Here is a 21,652-nt window from a genome sequence, read left to right as displayed (position 1 = left end):
ATTTGTAAGTAACTGTCATATGTAAGTAATTGGTGATATCATCCATAAATGTTTAATTCCTAATCTATTTTGAAGTTGCCCTAATGATTTTAAACCTCTATGAAGTTGCTTCAGTTTCACTCTTTTGTATCTTCACCACTGCCCCTGTTTTTATCAGTTCAGAACACCTCTCCTCTACCACTGCTGTGATGTCACCACTTTTTGGACATATGAAAATTCTCTACAGTTCCTGCAACATAAAATTCCTGTTTTACCTTTCACCACTTCGCTGGCTCCACTTTGAAGGTCCCTCTAAGCCAAACACCTCATGTCCCAGGAGGCAATGCTGTGCTTTGTGTGCTGCCAGCTGTTGTGGAACTGGGGAAGTCACTTTGGGCTCTGGGCTTTGTGAGAACACCAGAAACCCACAGTGATGTTCTGTTAGCCTCAGGGATTCACACTGTCAACTGTAAAACATTACAGGGGCAGGTCCAATTTCCTTTGGACTGAGGAGCTGTGGGGTAATGATGGTTAAAAAATGGGTGTGCAAACCTATCCCAGCTGTAGCAAGTGCAAATTATGTGTTTTGTGAATCCAGATGATACAAATGTCCCATCTGTTCTCAAAGGGAGCTGTATAATAATCCCCAAAATGATGAAGACTAAAATCATGTCAGTGTTCTTTTGAGGAAGAGAGTGAGGCACAGCCAGCAGGGACAGAGGCATCACAGACTGACTGAGCAAATAATGAGCTTTCAGTTGTTTGCAATGAAAATTCTTTTGAGACTGATTGTTTCACTGGTGAAAAAATGCATCACTTCCCAAGGTGATCCTTCTGTCCCAGTACATGCTGCCAAAAGGTGTTTGTCTTCAAGCATGTTTTAAAACTAAAATTGATTTGAAACCCGTTTTTCCTATGGATGCCAAGGAGCTAAGAAGCCTCTCTCAGAGGAGCCCTTTCTTGTTCTTCACCTGTTCCCATCAGAGAGGGCCATGCAATGGGGTGCAGGGTGTGGATTCTAAACCAGCCCATGCTTGATGGATTTAGCAAATGGAAACTGGTAACTTAGGAACATCAAATGGCCACATCAAATTTAGGCTAAGGGGCAGTATTATATAGATGTGATGCAAAAAAATGGACCCACAAGTTGAAAACTAATCTGCATCAATATTAAAATACAGTAATAATAAAAGTTTGCAGCTAATTTTCCTGTGTCAATAATACCAATTTCTTTAGCCACATGTCCCCCCAGTTGTGTCTCTGTGGGAGTGGGTACCCAGTTGTCACCACAGCCAGTGAGTGATATCGAATGAACCACTCATGGCCCAGGCTGGGCTGATGTTTAAAGCTCTGTACCTATGATCTAGAGGAGCATGACAGAGGAACCTGTGCCAAACACAATGTAAGGAAGACAATTCTCATCTCTGGCGACTTCTTGTGTCCACCAGTTCCTCAGTACTTTTGCACTGATGGCAACTAAAGGCAAGCACACTAACCTTAAACCAGAGCACAGACACAGGATGTCATTTCTGTACTACTACAGTACCTTAACACCACCTTCATCCCTGCATTTTACCACATTGCCTTTGGCTCTATTTGGGAATCATCATTTGAAAATCTGGGGAAGAGTTCTTGTTTTTACCTCTACAGATGCTGCAGCTCTCCTTAAGAGTTGCAGATCTTATGTCTGCAACTTTAGGAATATTTCCAATTTACAGCTTGCTTCATTCAGTGGAAACATGTTTTTTTGGGTTTTTTTTTATTTTTTATTGGAAGCACAGAAATAAAACTCTGAATTAAGGGATTTTTTCTATTTTATCAGGTTTTCAGATATCTTTCAGATTGATTAATAGAATCAAATGGCAAAAGTGCAGTTTCCACTCATGTTTCCATTTAGGATTGTACTGTTCTAAAAGGAAAGTATTTTATAAAATTGTCTGTGTAGTTTTATTTTGATTTTGTGCTCTCTCTAAACATCTGGGCATTTCTGGTTGGGATTGCTGCTCAGAGATGTGCTGTTCAGCCAGAGCACCCAGGAGGGTGCATTGGAACTGTTTTCAGTCTACTATTAAATGTCCCACATTCTTTCTAAAGGAATATCTGATTCCACAAATGTGTTTACTGTGAGGAGAGTGATCATTAGTGCAGTTTGATGTACTCTTCAAATGATGCACAAAAATCACCCCAAATAGCTCCTCCTTTTTGCTCCTCTTTGCAGAGTGTGTGTTCCTCCCTTAGAACCAAGTTCCAGGCCAAACCAGAAATCTCTGGATTCACATTTCTCTCTGGATGTGTCTCTGAGGCAGAACTGGAATTACAATATCCAGTGACTAGATATTGTTGGGCTACTTGTCAACATGGCTGCTGCAATAAAGCAGCAATTTGTCTTTAAATAAAAAAATAAAATAAAATAAAATAAAATAAAATAAAATAAATAAATAAAATAAAATAAAATAAAATAAAATAAAATAAAATAAAATCCCACAGTTAATTTACCTCTCAGAGCTTTTATTGTCTGGTCAAGGCAGCAGGGCTTTACCTTTTCTCTGCTGTCCTGTGGTTCCCTGTGTAACCACTGCCCTTGGAGCAAGTTTCAGGGCAATACATTGAAGTGACAACAAAGAAACCTGGTTTGAAAATTTCTAGAAACACATTTATCATCTAACCATAAAAAACAGGTCCTCAGTAAGGGGAAACAGAATTCAGAGAATTCCTCTCTTGTTAGCAAGAGTCAGTGGCAGGCAATGGCAGACACCACCCAGCAGCCAGGAGAGCCAGGCTTTCCCTAAATTTCCTGTGTAATTTAAAGCAATTGACTTTTCTGCCAGCCTTTTTTTCCTCTGCCCACCTTCTGTTTTTTAGATACCTGTCATCTGAAAGGACAAGGCCAGTTGTTTTGTGCAGAACCTACAGTGATTAAGTTGCAGTTCTAGTGGGGCTTCTAAGTAGAAGTAATCTTGTAGAAATTTTGCAACTAAATCAAAATAAAGCTGGATGCTGAAAACCTGTGAAGATCAGATGCTTACAGAGCTGCTTTTCTTAAACCACAAAACTAATAAAGATTACTTATCAATGAAGGAAAAAACAGTTGCTGAAAGACAAATCTTCATTTTATAGATGGAAACAGAGGGATTAACATTCTTGCAACTAAAAAGAGAATTAAAAGATAAGAAACTTAGCATTAAAGAGCCCACAGAAACAAAGTGTCTTAATGCAACTACTTGCATTAAGAGTAGACAGAGATCACGGGGCTTTGGCTGAAACATCCTTAGTGAATTATCTTCACACAGGTTCTTGAGGACTAAGCTTCCCTATGTCATATAATGTAATTTTAAAAAAAGAAAAAAAGTCAGGGGTATTTAATGAAGTTCCAGCAAGAAATGTATCAAGTCTTGGAGCTAAAATCCCTGTTTGTATAAATGCTGTCAAAGCCAGCTGAATGCTTCTGCCAGCTCTGAGCTGTAGACCAAATCTTTAAACATCTGAGGACAGAGACTGTAAGGAAGCTTTACAGAGGAGTCCACCTCTCCTGGAGGGATGCTCTGCATAAAGGTGTCTGGGCATGTGCCTGAACACACAGCTCAAACAAGATCTAAACCAAAGCTCCCCTCTGAGAGGTTTCTTGATAGAGCTGCTTGTAGCAGCTTGATGAGATCCCCTCCAAAAACTGAAGCATCATTTTATTTATTTGCGAGAGAGCAAGTCTGGACTAGACTCTGCCTGTTTGCAATGCAGGTGCATGGGAACTATGCAGATATTATTTCCTAATCTATTATTTCAAGTGGAGAAGTGTGAGTTGGGAGAAGCTGCTTGAAATGAAAGCATTAAGTTAGTAGGCACAATGGAAATGATTGAATTGGAGTTGTCAGCCTACATCCTCATACAGGAGGATGAGAAACTGTCAGGCTTGGGAGAAATGGATCCCTTCCCAGTGCTGATTCCATTTAAAAGTTGAAGAAATTATTATTCATGTAACAGATGACTTCAAGGCATCATAAAGTAAATTGATGGCAGAAAGATGCTGGCTATTACTTAGTAGAGGAGAGGAACAAAGGATTCCAAGGTGTGGTTCTGGAGGTATTTGAGCATCCTTCCCTCCTGCCCAGCTGGAGTCATTAAAACATGAAGTGCAATGTGGAAAACTGTAGGGAGATTTGGGGTATGCCCTTAAGGAAAAGGAGATGGAAACCTCTTTGCCAGCTTCAGAAAAACATCCACACTTGGAGAAGAAATAGAATGAAGGAAGAAAAGAACAGATTATTCTGGGGATTAAATTTTGCTGTGCACTTAAGAAGGGGAAACTGCATTGCATGTCCCTCAGTGTCTGGCACCACAGACCTATGTAGTTATCTGGCATTTTTGATAATGGGTGGTGCATGTTGGTGCTTTGATCACTGACACTTCTTAAGGCACCCCACAAGTGCAAGGGGATGTCCTGCTATGCTGTGCACAAGTCTGGCTGCAGATCTGTCAGGCTCTCTCTTAAACTCCTGGCATCCTGGACCTCCCCAAGCCAGCAGCTCCCACCAAAGCTGCAAATGATCTCCTGTCCTGCATGTCTCAAATGTGGGACGGCCAGGAGAGCTCCTGGGGGTGCTTGCACAGACCCCAAATCACTCAGGCTCTTCCCTGGGCTGGACTGAGGCACTGGGCTCTGTGCCTGGGGATGTGCAGTTATGTTCCTGCTGATGTGCATCCTGTCATTGGGAATTGTGTTTGTGCCTCAGACAACTGCACTAATCTGGCTGAGTTTGGAGAGGGAAAAAGACAGGATTTGCCATCAAGAGCTGCAGAGTCCCAGTGGAGAGGGCATTTTATCCTTGTTGTGTGCAGAAAGATTTCCTTGTTTATGAGTAGAAGTTTATTCATCCTTTCATTGTTGTCCTGGGGTCTCAGGGTGCAGTTCTCAGTGCTGGAATCAGTGGCAGCACAGCTGGCAGCCAGATGTGCTCCTCTGCTGTCCCTGAGCCAGATGCTGGGGACAACCTCCAAGGTGTTTCTACTGATCCCAGGGTGAGGATTTTCTGCACTTTTCCCTCCTGGGAGGTGTCCCCTGGGCCTGTTTTAGGTGGGTTTTTGTGCACAGAGAGCCACAGTAGGAATGCCTCTGTTCCTTCTTGGTTTGGTGAGAGAATTCTGTCTAGTTAAGACAAGGCTGTAGACTCTGAAGATTCTAAGACAGGAATCTTAGTGCTGGATTTGGAAATGCTGCTTGTATATTTTAAAGCTTTAGCTCTTATTTATAAAAGCAGGGATGTAGTTGAATTGGACTATCCTATAACATTTGAATACATAGAGTCACTAAATAGCTGGAGATAACTGTCTTTTTATAATACCACATATGTGTTGGCAATCTGCATAATTGATTGAATAATCAGTTGGTTTGATTGCTTTTACTTGTGTCTACAACCAATTTCCTCAGAGATAAATCTCAGAAGTGCTGGGAAGGAGGTGGAGGAGGCAGGCACATGCAGAAAGGGAAGGCAGTTTGCATAGAACACTTTTTCTGCCTTTTTATTTCTCTGACAGTTTTTGGACCCCTTCATTTAAGCATTTGAAACACTGACTGAGGTTCATGACTGCTGATTAATAGTTTATCTTCAGATAATAGTTTATCTTCTTAAATCTGACTTTTTATTCTGAAAACCAACCAACCAACCAACCAACCATCCAAACACAGCTGACTAAAACCTAGAAACACTTTGCAAAGAAAATCCAATGTTTCTCTCAGAAAGAAACATCTAAAGCAACAAAGTCAAAACAAATTCTATTTGTGACTAGGAAGTTCTGTTAAACTCTGACCCTGTCAGCCCACCTTGGCTCTGTGTTGTTGCAGTCATTGGGTTCCATCCCTGAGTATTCATTCTCTTGCCTGGACTTTGCTTGGGTGAATTTTCCCCTTTGTCCTGGACTAGAGCAGTGCTGACTCTGTATGGGCAGAGCTGCAGTCCTGCTCCTGGGCCTTTGCCCTTGCTTAGGAAATTCAGTGTTTGGGCAGCAAACAGGTCTGGTACCTGGCCTACAGGAGTTCTGTAGAGGCCACTGTGGAGTCTCCTTCCTGTGGTACCTCCAAACAGCCTGGGATAAGTCTGGTCTCTCCACATTTGCTGTAAAAGCATCCCATGAGCCATGGTTTCACTTGTGGCTAATGCCCACCTGGTGCTGTGTTAATGTTATCTGTTCCTGTCAGTGGAACATTTCAGAGCCTAGGCTTGAATTACAGGAATTACAGCTGAGAGCCCTTGTGGAGAGGGCCAGAACATCAAGTCTGGCTGAGCTGCACTCAGTTAAGGCTGAAGGAAAACCATGATCTAAACCACTTAATTTTGTAGGCACCTGCGTGGAAATGAGAGCAATCCTCAGACTCCTCTGAACTGGTTGCTGCAATTGTTCTATTACAGAACTCTGCTGATCTAAACCCAATGCAAGACAAAGCTGTCCTGCAGTGAAGTGCTGGCAAACATCACTTTGTGCATTATGTAAACCCAACATTTCTTGGGGCAAATAATCCCAGCATTCTTTTTGCAATATTGACCTGTAACAACACCAGCACAGCACCAGGATTTTCTTGCCAAGCCCACAGGCAGCTCACTAACAAATGAGGAGACTGCCAATGCAGCTGTACCAATGTCCACATTTTTGTACTGCTATTACATATTTCTGTGACTTGGGTGATGCTAGTTGGGCATCATTAGGCAGCAGCTTCTGATTTTGCAGTTGCTCTTCAGCCCAGCTTTAATGTGGTGTTTTGGAGGAGTTTAAGGAATTACCAGACAATCTGAAAGACAGCACTTGGCATTTACTTGGTTTTGCACTGTCTTCACCTTTACCAACTAAACTCTGCTCTCGATTACCAAAGTTATCTTAGGGATTGATCCAAAAACTACCTGCTGTAGCCAGAAGCTGGTTCTGACTCTATGAATAATTTCTCCAAGTTTGCTGTCATGATAGGTTGTGACAGCAAACATTAAAATGGGTGTGATTTCTATCTATGAATGATTGTAGCTGTGTTTGTGTTCCTCCATGTATGTTCCAAAGGAAATTAAGGGAACTTCTTGTCCTTCCTTTAAACTGCACCTGTAATTGTAAGATTCCTCAGCCAGATGGGCATGAGCAGTGTTACAAAGTCACAGTCTGATTATAACATTCCAGCACAGCTTTTCTTGAGCTGCAGCCCTTGCTTCAAGAGGGCTCTTGGTGGGTTTAATTGTTATGTATTTTTTTCATGATGCATTCTTCCATCCAAGACACTGGACATGCTGCCCTGCTTCCCTGTGTGCATGTGGTTTTCTGCCAAAATAGGACCAGTGACACGAGGATAATTGGCTCCTATAAAGCTGTATTTCCTTTTCAAAAAACCTTCATGTAATGACTACAAAAGGCAGTCATAAAAAGGAGAGCAGAAGGAAGTCAAATGTCAGGAATTGTTTTATTTCAATGACTGGAAGTAATTTTTAGCCACATTTGTTTACTAATGAGTGCCAAAATGATATAAATTTTGACTGATGTCAGTGTGCTCCATTTGTCAATTTGGTAGTTTGCTGTTGTGGGAGAAAATGCTGAAAGGAAGAGTTTTTTTTAATAAAATATTGAAGTACTCGTACCTGACACTAAATTTTATGGTCCTTTATTTCAGACAATTCTGTCATTTCTGTGAGTTTGGTCTGCCTAAGGATGACAAGGTTAAGGACATTTCTGTTAACTCAGTTTTTTCTCAGTCAGGAAGCTATTTGCTTTTTACTGGATTGATGTTTATCTGCTAGAGAATTTGAAATATATTATTTCTGCAGCTGTACATGACTGCAAAACATGCCAATAATGCAGTTTAAAAAAAAAATGAAAAAGAGATTACTTACGGAGATTGGAATAATTGCTGCCTATCCCAATACTGATGGAGCTTCCAGAGATGAAAGGAAGATGGAAGAAAATAACTAAAAAGGGAAAAATGAAGAGAAAGGTCCTTAATAACAGTTTGGTTTCATTTGGTACCAGATGTGAGTTGAAGGCACATTGAGTTAAGGTTCACCTGCTCTCTCTGGGCAGGATTGCACATCTCAGACCCTGAGTGCACACACAGATGTAACTCAAGTGGGGGGAAAACACCAAACAAGGCATTGCTGCACACTTCTAGGAATCCCTCCTGTTCAGGAAATTATATTAATGCCTCTCAGATTCCAAACCCCAACGTATAAACAACATTGTGTTATATAAATATGCTAATTATTGTTAAGTCATTCACCAGTCTCTGAAACCGGCACCTACCACTGTAAAACCAAATAACTTCCCTGATTTGTGTGAGTGCAGCTTGAATGCATCAGGCATGTGTGTGCCAAACTGGGTTGGAATAAATTTAGTCTAAAATCTGATACACATACTCCCCCTATGCACTTAGGCTTTAATATTTATAACTTGCTCTTCAAAGATTTATATTTACAGGCAACAAAATGCACACGAGTAAAACGTGTCCTAAATAACCAAATCTTTAGATTTCTTTAAAGATGAGCTCGTTTGCTAATGCAGACGAGGATTTAAAGCCTGATTCCCGAGAGTCACTCGCTGTGTCACAGACTTCGGCTCGGGGTCTCGGCGCTGCCCTGCCCTGCCCTGCCCGCGGGCACGGCCGGGAAGGGGCTGCTCCCTTCTCCGGAGGGGGCCCGGCCCACACAAACTTTCGGGCAGGGTCCTTTGGGCTCTGGGATCCCCGCACTCTGCACCCGCGGCTGGGCGGCAACCCACGGGCTCCCGCGGCCCCTCAGAGCCTGCCCCACCCGGGATCGGCCCCTCAGAGCCGGGATCGGCCCCTCGGAGCCGGGATCGGCCCCTCAGAGCCTGCCCCACCCGGCCGGGATCGGCCCCTCAGAGCCTGCCCCACCCGGGATCGGCTCCTCAGAGCCGGGATCGCCCCTCAGAGCCTGCCCCACCCGGGATCGGCTCCTCAGAGCCTGCCCCACCCGGCCGGGATCGGCCCCTCAGAGCGTGCCCCACCCGGCCGGGATCGGCCCCTCGGCCGGCACGGCTCCTGCTTTACCCCGGCACGGCACGGCACGGCACGGCACGGCACGGCACGGCACGGCACGGCACGGCACGGCACGGCACGGCACGGCACAGCCCCTACCTTTTACCCCGGCATGGCTCACGCCTTTCCCCAGCTTGGTTCCTTCCTTACCCCGGCTCGGCTCAGCTCTTGCCTTTCCTCGGCTCGGTTCAGGCTCTGCCTCTCCCCAGCCCGCCCCAGCCCCTGCTTCCCCTCAGCCCGGTTCAGCTCCAGCCCCTGTCTTTGCCCATCCCGGCTCAGCCCGTACCTTCCCCCGGCTGCTGCCTTTGCCCATCCCGGCTCAGCCCGTACCTTCCCCCGGCTGCTGCCTTTGCCCATCCCGGCTCAGCCCGTACCTTCCCCCATGCCGCCCTGCCCTGCCTTACCCCAGCCCGCCGCCGTGCCCGCTGTCTCCATCCGCCCCCGCCGCGGCTCCCCGGGGGCCGGCGGGGCCCCGCCGCCTCCTGCCGTGCGCGGGGCCGGAGCGGGGCCGGGCCGGAGCCGGCGGCCCCGGGCTGGGGGCCGGGGGGCGGGTGACCCCCGCCCCGCGGGCAGGGCCGCACATGGCGGGGGCAGCGCGGGGGGGCCCGGGGCCGCACACGCCGGGGCTGCGCCCGCCGCTCATCCCTCCTGCGGCAGCGCCCGGCAGCGGCGGGCGGCGGTACCGGGGCTGCCGCGGGGATTCGCCGCCTGCATGCGGAGCTGGAGGCGGACAGCGGCTCCGGAAAGCCGAGTCCAGCCCAGCACTTGGGCTGGAAGGGAGGTACTGCCTGGAGTAAACCCACGGGGATGGACGGGATTATCCGGCTGTGCGGAGGATATAATTCCGTGGGGCTGGATGGGGGCTAGCAGGAGGATGTAGTCATGTAGTCCAAGCGAGAGCTAAACCCACTCTACAGTCGTAACATCTACTTGTTACCAGGGCTCTTGGGGACGTTTCTCACTGTGCTTGTTAAATGCCGTAGTGCTGGATACAGGGGGAACAGGGCTGCAGCAGGTACTGAAGCGAATGAGCTTTCGTAACTGGTTGTTTACTTCTAGGAAAAGCATCATTCGCTTTTTAGGTAAAGAATGTGTGAAGTGAGGCCCCTTTTCTGAATGTTCTGTCAGCAGTTTGGAGTTTTTCATGATCCAAGTTCCATGGGCAGTTTCTGTCACCCACACGCTTATTAGCTCTGCAGGAGACTGTGGAGTGGTCCCACTGATGCTGTTTATAGAGACATGGAGTAAAGAGCCTTCTTTACTTCCCTATCCCTGGGTGGCTTTCACAGAATCACAGAATAATGAGGTTGGAAGAGACCTCTAAGATCATCGAGTCCAACTTACGCCGTAACACCTGAGCTAGAGTATAGCACCAAGTGCCATGTCCAGTCTTTTTTTAAACACATCCAGAGATGGTGATTCTACCACCTCCCTGGGAAGAGCATTCCAGTACTTTATTATTCTTTTGGTGAAAAACTTCTTCCTAATATCCAACCTATACCTTCCCTGATGTCCTGATGTACCTTGAGACCGTGTCCTCTGGTTCTGTCAGTGCTGCCTGGTGGAAGAGACCGACCCCCACCTGACTACAACCTCCCTTCAGGAGTTTTGTAGCCTGGAGAGCAAGTTCTCACAATCAGAACGGCTTTGCTGTCAGTATTCAGGCTGTTCAGCTTCTCCCTGGTTTAGCAGTGATGGATGCAGAACTGTAATAAAGTCTGGGGTCAATCCCTGGTAAACAGTTTCTTGCTGGTACCGATCTCCTTTTTTTCATTTTCTTTTCTTCTTAAATCCAGGCGAGCATTAAGGGAGTCTAAGGCAATTGAAATGAGGGTTTATGGGAATTACAGGTGTTTCCTTATGGATCACAGAAACCTGTACCTGTTGCCAAAACTATAGTACCTTGGTACCCTAAAATCCCTTAGAATGCTGCTGCAAAAGTCACCTTGTAATAAATTTCTTCAACCCCTCAAAACGTTTGACTCCTTGAAAGACTCCTTGTTTATAATTTCAATAAATGGAAACTGCATGGCTTCCTTTTAGGGGTCTCTGTTGTTTGTTTATGGCATGAAGGTGTGAATCTGTACACACAGAGAAAATCTGATTTTCTGTGTGTTGGGTTTTGGTTACATGCCCCATGGCCTTGTTCTGCCAGTCAAGAATCATGGATGTGTGCAACGCTGCACTTTAGGATATCAAAATATTTTCTCCACTTTAAAGTTCAGGAATTCCTAATGTTTAGTAATTCTGCAGATTTTGGTGATGACATCTTTGTTCAATGGCACCTCACATTTACTCACAGTATCAGATGACGTTTAGTCCTGACAGACTTGGGGTCTTAAGTTTGACAGAGATATCCATGCTCAGACAATTAAATAAGCTCACAAATCGTGGGATGTGCCTTAGTTACTGACTTTGGATGCAGGGAAATTGCTCAATGTTTGCAGTTCTGAAGAAATCTCTCAGCTTGGATTTAGAGCCCTTTCTGTGAGAGTCTTGTCCTTTTGCTGCAGTAGGAGCTGCAACTGCTTCTGAGATAGAGAACATTTGTTTCTGGGTCAGAGAGCACCGTGCCCAACAGGATCCATCAGAGCCTGCAGGAACATCCCCACAGGTAATGGTGTCATGAGCTGTCCTCACTGATGGCTTTCGTGATGGTTTGTGGGGGATCTCAGGGTGCAAAAACCAACATGGTACAAGGGACTTTGCAATGATAATCAAAACAAATGCACCTTTATTGAAATAACCACAGCAAAATGCGTTGGGGGAGGAATTGGGGAAAAAGGGAAAAATAAGGAAAAGAGGGAGGAGGAAAAAAAAAAAGAAAGGTGCATAGCTATCAAACAGAACAGCAAAGTCCTTTGATGTCCAGCCAATGGACTCCACCAGATCATGTCTGGGGAGATCTCACAGGTGCACTCCATCTGGACTCTAGTTATACTCTTTTCTGATGGGGGTAGAGGAATGAATTTTGCAACCAAATCAAAGGTAGTTTATTGTATCTTCAGGGGAAAGAATGGTGTTTAGAAAAGGGTACACACAGTCCATGTTCTCAGCAGTGGGCGAGAGCCATTGTCTTCTTGGTCCACTGCTCACACCTGCAACATCCATCTTGCTTTGGTCAGCTTGCCTCCCCCACACACCTCCCCTGGGATGGGGTTTCAGTCCCAGTCCTTGGAAAGTGTGAGAGGGAGCCTTCTCACATAGGGGTTTCATGTCTTGGTTTTTCTTTGGTGAAGAGGCTTCTTACATCTCAGTTTGTCACAGTGGTTGCAAATGAGTGAGAGGGGTCTTCTGCAGGGGACCACCCAGAACTCAGGAGAAGTGTGGCCAGGCCGAGAGGTGGGGAAAAATCCCAGAGCTATTGTTGCAGAAAGGGCAGAATGTCCTTCATTGAGCTCGGTGTTGCATACAATAAATACACCTGTGAAAACAATGGCTTAGCAATGCTCTCAGGTCTCGGGGCCCATGGCGTGTGTAACTTTCTCCTGCAGAGCCAGAGATTTAAGACAGGGGGGTCTTTTTCTTCAGTGGTCCCCAAATGACGATCGTGAGGCAGATGAGGGGAAATTTGGACAGTCTCACAAATGGGAACCTCTGGAACCAGCAGTAGTCCCTGTGCCCAGCTGCAGTGGAGTGGAATGGTGTGGGCTTTGCTCACCCCACTGATTTCCAAATCTGTATCACATGCATGGAGATGGGGTCGTTTTTTACCCTTTTTCCTGTGTGTTTTTCAGCTTTTAGACTTTCCTGTTTTGCTCCTCATGCTGAGTGGAACCTGACTGTGGAGTGTGGCTCGGGCCAGACTCGTGTTTGCACAGCCAGTGCAGCACTGCTGTGTTGTGGCATGGGCATGCTGTAAGAAATTTACATCATTAGTTGATTCTTCTGGTAGCATCTGCTTTTCTGTTTTGTTAAAACGGATTTGTATTAAAGAAAACTTGCCACAAATAAATTATTTAACACATAGGAGTTTGCTTATGGATGGTATTTGGGAGAGCTGGAACAAAAATAAGAACTATTCAGTATTCCTGCTGCTCCTATCTATTGACTTTGGGTTAGTTTTTCCTTCTTGGGGCATCACAGAGCAGGTGAGATCATGGCAGTGCCTGTGTGAACCTGAGTGGTTCCAGTCTGAATTCTGCCATCTTCTCATGTTTTCCCAGTATACAGAAAGGGGGAGTGTGACTGATGGGGAGCCGAAGCACATTTAGGTGAAGTTTGGAATGGTATTCTGTATGGATGGAGCTGCATAGAGTTGCTGTCCACAGTGGCTGTTGCCCAGTTTACTGATAAGGAAAAAACCCACAGACAGATAATTCTATTCTAGGATGATATTACATTTTCTCCATCAAGGGACTTCATTATAAAGCTGCCGTCAGCACAGTGACAGACCTCAGCTCAGCTTCCCATTTCCTGGGACTCGCTTTGGGATCCTTGGGGCTGAGTGGAAGCTGCAGTCTGGTAGCCAATTTTTGTAAGGCAAAATAAATTTTCTTGCGATAATGAGATCACTTTTTACTGAGAATTTTTTTGTATTCATAGCGAGATGTTTGAGGGATACTGTTCACTACATCTTTTTGTTTTTTTTGCTTTGTGGAAAAGGTGGTGATGAAATAAATGTCAATTGGATTATACAATTAGTCATAGATAAAACACCTCAAAATGAGCAAAATCGATTATGGGAACAGGAAAGTCTTTTCTACATGGAAAATCTGGAGGCAGTGAGATTTCATCACTGCTGTGGTGTCTGCAGAGCTTTCTGCCCTCGTGTCACCTCGGGCCAGCTCATCCTGCCCTGTGCTGGGCATTGCCAGTGCTCTGGTACTGCTGGAAAAGCTGATTACACCAGGCCCTGGGCATTGCCAGTGCTCTGGCACTGTGGAAAAGCTGATTACACCAGGATGGGCATTGCCAGTGCTCTGGCACTATGGAAAAGCTGATTACACCAGGATGGGCATTGCCAGTGCTCTGGTACTGTGGAAAAGCTGATTACACCAGGCCCTGGGCATTGCCAGTGCTCTGGCACTATGGAAAAGCTGATTACACCAGGATGGGCATTGCCAGTGCTCTGGCACTATGGAAAAGCTGATTACACCAGGATGGGCATTGCCAGTGCTCTGGTACTGTGGAAAAGCTGATTACACCAGGCCCTGGGCATTGCCAGTGCTCTGGCACTATGGAAAAGCTGATTACACCAGGATGGGCATTGCCAGTGCTCTGGCACTGTGGAAAAGCTGATTACACCAGGATGGGCATTGCCAGTGCTCTGGCACTGTGGAAAGGCTGATTACACCAGGCTGGGCATTGCCAGTGCTCTGGTACTGCTGGAAAAGCTGATTACACCAGGCCCTGGGCATTGCCAGTGCTCTGGCACTGCTGGAAAAGCTGATTGCACCAGGATGGGCATTGCCAGTGCTCTGGCACCGTGGAAAAGCTGATTACACCAGGCTGGGCATTGCCAGTGCTCTGGCACTGTGGAAAAGCTGATTGCACCAGGCTGGGCATTGCCAGTGCTCTGGCACTGTGGAAAAGCTGATTACACCAGGATGGGCATTGCCAGTGCTCTGGCACTGTGGAAAAGCTGATTACACCAGGCCCTGGGCTCAGGGAACTCCTTGCTGGAGTCTCCACGGTGTGGTGGAGGTGGCTCAGTGAAACTGTGCCTGCTGCTGAGAGCAAAAGAAGTCAGGGAAAGGGGCTCTGGAGGTTGGTGGGGGAAGAATTTGGTGCTTTCATGGCTCCCTGGTTCCTGAAATGTAATAAGAAGAGTTCTTTGAAGGAAAAGTTTTCAAATTTTCTGAAAAAACTCAAACAAACAGATGTTTGCCAGGTTTTAAATACTTTCTGAGTTTGGATTTATAGTAGAATTACTAACAAAGGAATTTCCTCCTTGCTGAAAGCTATTTTAATGGAAAGGGTGGAATTTTAAAGATATACATTTACTGTAGAACATTTTTCAGCTGGCATTTATAAGACAGGTAAATTTATTTTGAATAATATTTTCTAGACTTTTAAATCAAGTGGTTTTGTTCTTTAGGCATAAAAATCTGTCAAGAGGAAAAATAATTTTTAATTATTAATACAGATGAAACATATCAATAACAAATATTTCACAGCAGCCTGAAGACCCAAAGGCAGAAGTTGTGTTGTTTTACCTGCCATGTAAAGGAATGATGCCTGAATGAAGAGGCTCTCTTGCTGTAACTGCCATGGCAGGAAAGGATTCTGTAGGAATTTTATGTCATGCCCAAATTCTCAGAGGCTGTTTTCCTGATTTTTAGCTTGCCAACTGTCCTATTCTCTGGAACAAAAGATGCTCTTGGGCTCTGGGGCCAGATTTAGTTTCTTATTTATTCACTTGCTTGCAGACTTTTGAGGAAGATGGTGAGTTATACTGTCAATGCCTATTTTTTAAAAATATCTGTATATATGGTAAGAAATAATGTGGTCCAAGATTGTTATTGAAAATCCAATATTTCCCTAAATGCATTCAATCTTCCTGATGCCAGTTTTTAAGGATGTAGAATGGAAAATTTCATCTCAGTGTTCTTTTCCCTCTCATTCTCTGACTCCTTAATTAAATTTATAGCTAATTATGCAATTTATTTTGTGTTGACCTTTCAAAGACCTTAGATCACCTGATGGTGAATGTAGAGTCTCAGGGTTTATTTCCATGGGTCCTTGAATGAATTTGTTATAAAGGCTAATGGCACTTTCAGAATTAAGGATGGCCAATGGATTACTAACAAATAGTAACAAATGTGTCCCCGGAGATACAGAACTATAAATATACCTAAATATATAGAAAGAAATACTGAATTATGTCATATACAGCATTTAAAATTAGGTAACAGCACTACCACCAGCCATAACAGTAAATCTGCATGTCAGAATGGTTAAACCCTTTTGTATGTTGTAGGTCCACTCTTTGACATGGGTGTTGCACTTGGTGCTGGAAATTCTAGGTTTGGCTGATCAGAGCTGCCTGTATCCCATGAAACATGGATACACCTGTTCCTAAGGTTAGGGGTATCCATGGCCCTGGGGAGACCAGGCTTAAAATCTGGTTTTTTGGTGCAGACTCCCCGTCCTGTATTGGCAGAGCTGAGTGTGTGCATCAGATGTCAGAAGGAGCAAAGAAAAGGGAAATGATAGGAAGCTCCACACTGCAGAGTAGTTTATTGACTATTTAAAAGATTGCCGGTCAGTGTAACCCTCGTAGAGGTTGGCAGTTTTATGATTTAGTTCTTATTTTTTTCACTGGATTGAAGTATTTGTCATTTACTCTCAGGATGGTTTTTAAAAGAGGCTTTTGATAGAGGGCAGAGAAGACAGCCCTGAAGGGCTGTTAGTGCAGGCAAGAATGAGAATCCAGCCATGCCTTTGTTCACCTAAACCAAAAGCACAAGTGAGGAAAAGGCAGCATGGCAGCAGCCCAAAATGTAATTGTGACCCAGCATTGATTTTATCTCTCTGACACCATTGTGTGCTAACAAGAAATACTTCATTCACCTTGAAGTACAAACCCCATAATTCATGGTTTGTGTTTTACCAGTGAATGCACAAGTCAGTATCTCTCCACTTTATTACTAGTTATTTATGAAGTGTTTGTGAATCTGCAGAGCCTCTGAAGGTGCTAAAAAAGTTATAAATAAGCAGAGGTGCAAAGTTCCTCACTGGAGCTGTGAACTTTTTCATGGTAGTAAGGAAGAGATGCAGACTGGAGATCAAAATGCTTGGGGAGGAACCTTAGGGCTCGTGAAACCCTTGTGCAACCCCAGCTTGGTTTAAATGGCATTGGACTGGCAAAAGGAAGGGGAGAATAAGGCCCTGGGAGGCTCCTGCCCCAGAGGAACTGCCATGAGATGCAGAAACCAGTGACAGAAAAGAACTTGGACAGGGAATGATGCAAATACAGACAGATTTTATATGAAACATGAAAAAAAAAAAAATCAGCGTCCTCCAGGTTTCCTGACAGACTGGCACCACTCCTGAAACGAGACATGTATTTTTATAAACTATTTAATAATGGTTAAAGTAAAGGTATAACCTATTCTTTTGTTTAACAGCTTTGCCCTGTGGGAATAAATGTGCAGTAGGATAAGCAGTCTGGCAATTAGTTTAAAACCTGAAGAGCAGAGGAGTTCATGTGCTAGGAGAGAGGAGCATTGTGATAAATGATGTGGAGAGGTGGAAACCAGGGCACTCAGGTGCCTTGTGCAACTCCTTTGCAGGGAAATGCAAGGCAGGCTTGGGGACAGAAGGAACAGAGCAAAGCAAAGGAGAAGGAGCAGATCCAGAGGTTTGCATCGCAAAAAGGTTGTGCTGGGGTTTGGGGTAAAACTTGGACAGCCTGGGCAAGTGTTTAATGCAGTGGGAAGAGCAAACAGGGTGGCACAAACTGGTAAAGAGATACCAAAATCAATTCAGAGGGGCTGGGGTGCTTCAGCCCTCAGACTGCAACAATTTCTGGTCAGCCTTTGTGTAGGCTTGGGACAGAACATGATGTTCCCAAAATTGCTGGTAAGATTCTAAAGGAGCAGTTGTGAATTGAGCACTCTAAGGTAGAACTGAGCCAGAGCCAGCACAGCTGTCTGCAGAGGGAAATGATGATGGAGTAGCTGGGAAAAGAGAAAGAATTGAAGGGGAAGGAGGGCACAGGCTCCTTGAGCTGGTGATTTGTAGTTAGAACAGCCACTTTTTTGTTTCTTAGTACTTAAAAGGACAATTGACTTTTATCAGAAGCCACATAGAAACAATTGAATGGTACAAACACTGGAGCATGGAGATGCACTGGAGATGTGTCTCTGCCGCTCTTGCTTTCATTATTTTACAGCACAAGGTGGACAGAGGAGCTTGCCCTTCTTACTAAGACAGATTTGGTCCAAGCTTAACTGAAAATGTGCTGAATGTCAAACAGGGGATGGGGAAAGTAAACGGCAACCAGATATTATTTTTTTTTAAAATTTGTTTAGTTATTAGCTTGAAAAGGGACCAAATTTGGTTTTGGAGAGTTTTTGCTGTGTTTTTTTTTCCTTTGTTTTTTGTTTGTTTGTTCTCTTTTGCTTTGTTTTTATATTTCATTTTAATTCCTGTGTATGCTTTTTACTTTATTATTTGGAATAGGTTATATTTTAGAGGCTCCTTTATTCTGGTTGTTAAAAGTTCTTATCATTAACTATCTGTCATTAAGTATTAAAGTATAGCATGAACACAATGTCCAGATTCTCATCCATGAGTTCTGAGGCTACTTTGCTTCAGATCTCTAACAAATAAACCATTCCCAAGGTCTACAAAGTGTCCCAAATGAGCACCTGTTAAATACTAAAGTATTCACTTTACCCTAAGAAGCTTCAGAATTGAGTCTTGCTGTTATGACTTGTTAAAATATTACCTTCTTTTTGAAATTTTATCTAAATTTTATATACACACACCCATACCCACACCCACACCCACACCCACCCCCCAACAGTTTTTCGGGTCTGCTACACAACAATGTAAGTGTCTTAGGGAAAAAAAGCTGTTGTCCCAATGAGTGTATTGCTCCTTCTGGATCATCCAGCATGAGAAACAAGGATGTTATCCAGTGTTGATGTGCTCAGAAGTCCCCAGAAATATGACATTTGCTCATGTTTTTGCACTGTAACATGAATTTGATTCCTATGCCCTACCTGGATCTCTTCCAGCAGGTGAAGATCTGCTTAAGAATAAGAGCATGCAAAAGGAACAAAACTAAATAAAATATAGTAGGAGCAGCTGACTTCCATGCTCATCTAAAACGATCTCACAGTAGTCCTTGCTTCTGCTAATAAAACATTCAGAGCTCATTTTACTATCTCTGAAAGTCACCTTTACTCAACCCATCACTGCAGAGGAAAAGCACTCAACCTGTGCTGCTTTCTGCTTCCAGATACTGCCTGAGACTCTGGGAATGAGCTTGAGAGCCTTAAAAAATAACAAAGAAAAAATCCCATGCAATTTTCAGGTGCTGGAATATAATAAGTAGGTCAAGTCTTGCTAATTCTGGGGCACTTGGATTGCTGGTGCCACCAGTAACAGTTTGGATCTGGAGAAGTTATTTAAACAATGTTGACTTGGGCATTTTATATGTAATAAATTCATTGCAGGTCCATCTTCAAAGTAATATCTGTGGCCAAAGGTTTGATAACACATTTTTTTTAGTAGTGAGTAAGGGTCAAGATCAAAACCATGTAGCTATTAAATCTTAGAACTGAAAACATTTATTCATATATATATATATATATATATAAATACAAAAATGATTCTACATGATCTCTATTGTCAGATTTTGAAATACAATGTAAATATCTATTGAGCAATTGTAGCATGTTTTACCACCAGAAATATTTGGTTTAAATGCCCAAGTTTTAAAAAGGAGAGAGAACATGTGGATTTATAAATTCCAGATGCATTTGCTGTCCTGGCAGGAAAATACCTTGTTTCTCTTATGAATACAGCAAATACTAAGAACATGAATGCAGGGGGTGCAATGTCAGTTTTTCCAGCCAGTTTCCAGTGATCAGACTTTAAAATGAATATGTCTCCCCTCTGCTCTGAAATGTGAGATTGAATTGGGGGATGTTCCCATGGGAGCTGTCCAGGAACAGTTGATATCACCCCTCTGATGCTGCCTGGTTCTTTGGCAGCATGAAGCCAAAGCCAGCTGACACATGCACCTGGCTTGGCAAATACTGATAAAAAATTCAATGTTGGGCCTTGATATTCAAGTGAAAATTAAAAAAACTCTCTGTGTATTTGTAGAGAGGCTGTTCTTGAGGAAGAAGAGGTGCATGAAGAGAGTTGGAGCATGCTTTAAAAAGGTGAGAAGGCCTTGTTTATGTTGAACACGTTGAGTTAACATTGCTTGCAGTGCCACAGCAGAGTGAGCATGGCTCCTGCTTGTGGATCTCCTGGAAAATAAACACAGGGACTGGGAGCCAGCACTGCCCAGAGCCCAGCAGGGAACCCTCAAACTGTGCTGCTGCTGGGGCACCAAGGTCCTCATTCCCCTGACTGATGCTGGTTCTCTGGGGCTGAGTTGAGCCCCAGGTGATGCAGGGAGAGTGCAGCTGACAGTTTGCTGTGTGGGTGGCTGTTTCTCAGGGTATGAAATGATCATATATTCAGTCAAAAGCCCTGGGGAAACACATTATTTACCATCCCTGCCTCCTGATGGTGTTTGGTCTGGAGCTAAGTGCAGCTTTGGCTGCAATGATCAATGTGCAGAACCCATGGGGCTGCCAGGAATGGATTTGGGAGCCATGCTGAGGATGCTGTTATTACACTGCTTCTCTACTGCTTTCAAAATCACTTTGTATCTGACAGTGTGAACTGGTGTTGGAATAAATCGGCCAAGACTCCATTTTCTACATGCAGAAAGCCAATTCTTATTCACAAAGCTCATATTTGTAGGAAATATCAGGGCTAATTGGTGTTAAACCTAACTGGTCAGCAATACAGTGAAACTCAGTTCATTGGCCAGTAAGGGCTGTTGTATATGTCTATCAAATTTTCTCTCTCTAGATATGTTAACATTTTTCCTTTGTGGGTTCTCATGGGACAATCTTATTGTTTACACAGATGAATTTGTTTTTCACCCTCAGAATAGATTGTTGCGTTAAAGGAACTTCTCATTCACAAAATAGTTTCATATGGTGTGCAAGTGTGAGAGAGGTCTGGGTGAGTGAGAAGTAGTGGAAGAACAGAGAAGAATCCTAGTGGGAAGAGATGATGGAGTGGCTTTTGCTGGACTCTTTTTGTACAGCCATGGACAGACCCATGTTCCTTGTGACACAGAGACTGCATTCTAGGGGGAGGCAATGGCCTCAGAACCAAGAGGGTTGAGTGTTGATGCCCCTCGGCCCCAGGGAGTGAAAAAATACGGGGGGGACAGGTGTCCCAAAGGAGAGATTGTTTGTGATACAGAGACTGCTCAGTGTTGATGCCCCTCGGCCCCAGGGGGTGAAAAAATATGGGGGGGACAGGTGTCCCAAAAGGAGAGATTGTGCCCTTTTTGGATCAGGACAGAGCATCCTTAAAAGACAACCCTAGAAGCAGCTCTGGTCTGTGTTCAGTGGTGAGAGCACTGGACATGAAAGGAAGAGGTCACGACGGCAGATGTTCTCCGGGCGGTGCCACGAGTGACACAGAAACACACGAGGCTTCAGCTGTGTTTCCAGGGGAAGCCCATGGTACAAGAAGGACTCCTCTCCTCTTGATGAACTGAGGATTGATTGTCTAAAAGGTGGTGTTGGACCGAGAGTTGGTGATTTGAGGAATAGATGTATTGTGTTGGAAATTTGGTGGGGGGAGGAGGAAATGTATTTGTAAGGTTTTCATTTTCCCTGTGTGTGTGTTCCTTTTTATTTGTAGTTGTAGAGTAGTTAATAAAGTTTTGTTTTCTTTCTTCCCTAAGTAGGAGCCTGCTTTGCTTATTCCTGGTCACATCTCACAGCAGCTACCAGGGAGAGGGTATCTTCATGGGGGCACTGGCATTGTGCCAGTGTCAAACCATGACATATGGGAACTTGCAAATTACTTGTGAGCTGCACTTAGAAGAAATGCCAGGCCAGTTGTGTCAATTTTAGCAGAGTGAGGCCTGATTTCATAAGGCCTTTCTTTTATAATTCTTCT

At 44.4% G+C, this 21,652-nt stretch overlaps 1 protein-coding gene across 1 annotated transcript in view; it reads right to left on the bottom strand.

The window, feature by feature from the left end:
• Positions 1–9,622, bottom strand: part of BEAN1 (brain expressed associated with NEDD4 1) — a 53,850-nt gene extending 44,228 nt beyond the window's left edge. The window contains exons 1-2 of the mRNA XM_036390054.2: positions 9,400–9,622; positions 7,836–7,910 (exon numbers count right to left, since the gene is read on the bottom strand). Of these exons, the coding sequence (XP_036245947.1) occupies positions 7,836–7,910; positions 9,400–9,430 (106 nt within the window). The 5' untranslated portion in view covers positions 9,431–9,622. The remainder of the gene's footprint in view (positions 1–7,835; positions 7,911–9,399) is intronic.
• Between the last annotated feature and the right edge of the window lie 12,030 nt (positions 9,623–21,652).

The sequence above is a fragment of the Molothrus ater genome, chromosome 12, assembly GCF_012460135.2.
Source record: "Molothrus ater isolate BHLD 08-10-18 breed brown headed cowbird chromosome 12, BPBGC_Mater_1.1, whole genome shotgun sequence".
NCBI classification, from domain to species: Eukaryota; Metazoa; Chordata; class Aves; order Passeriformes; family Icteridae; genus Molothrus; species Molothrus ater.
Note: the sequence above shows the minus strand (reverse complement) of the source record. Positions and strands in the feature narration are given on the sequence as shown.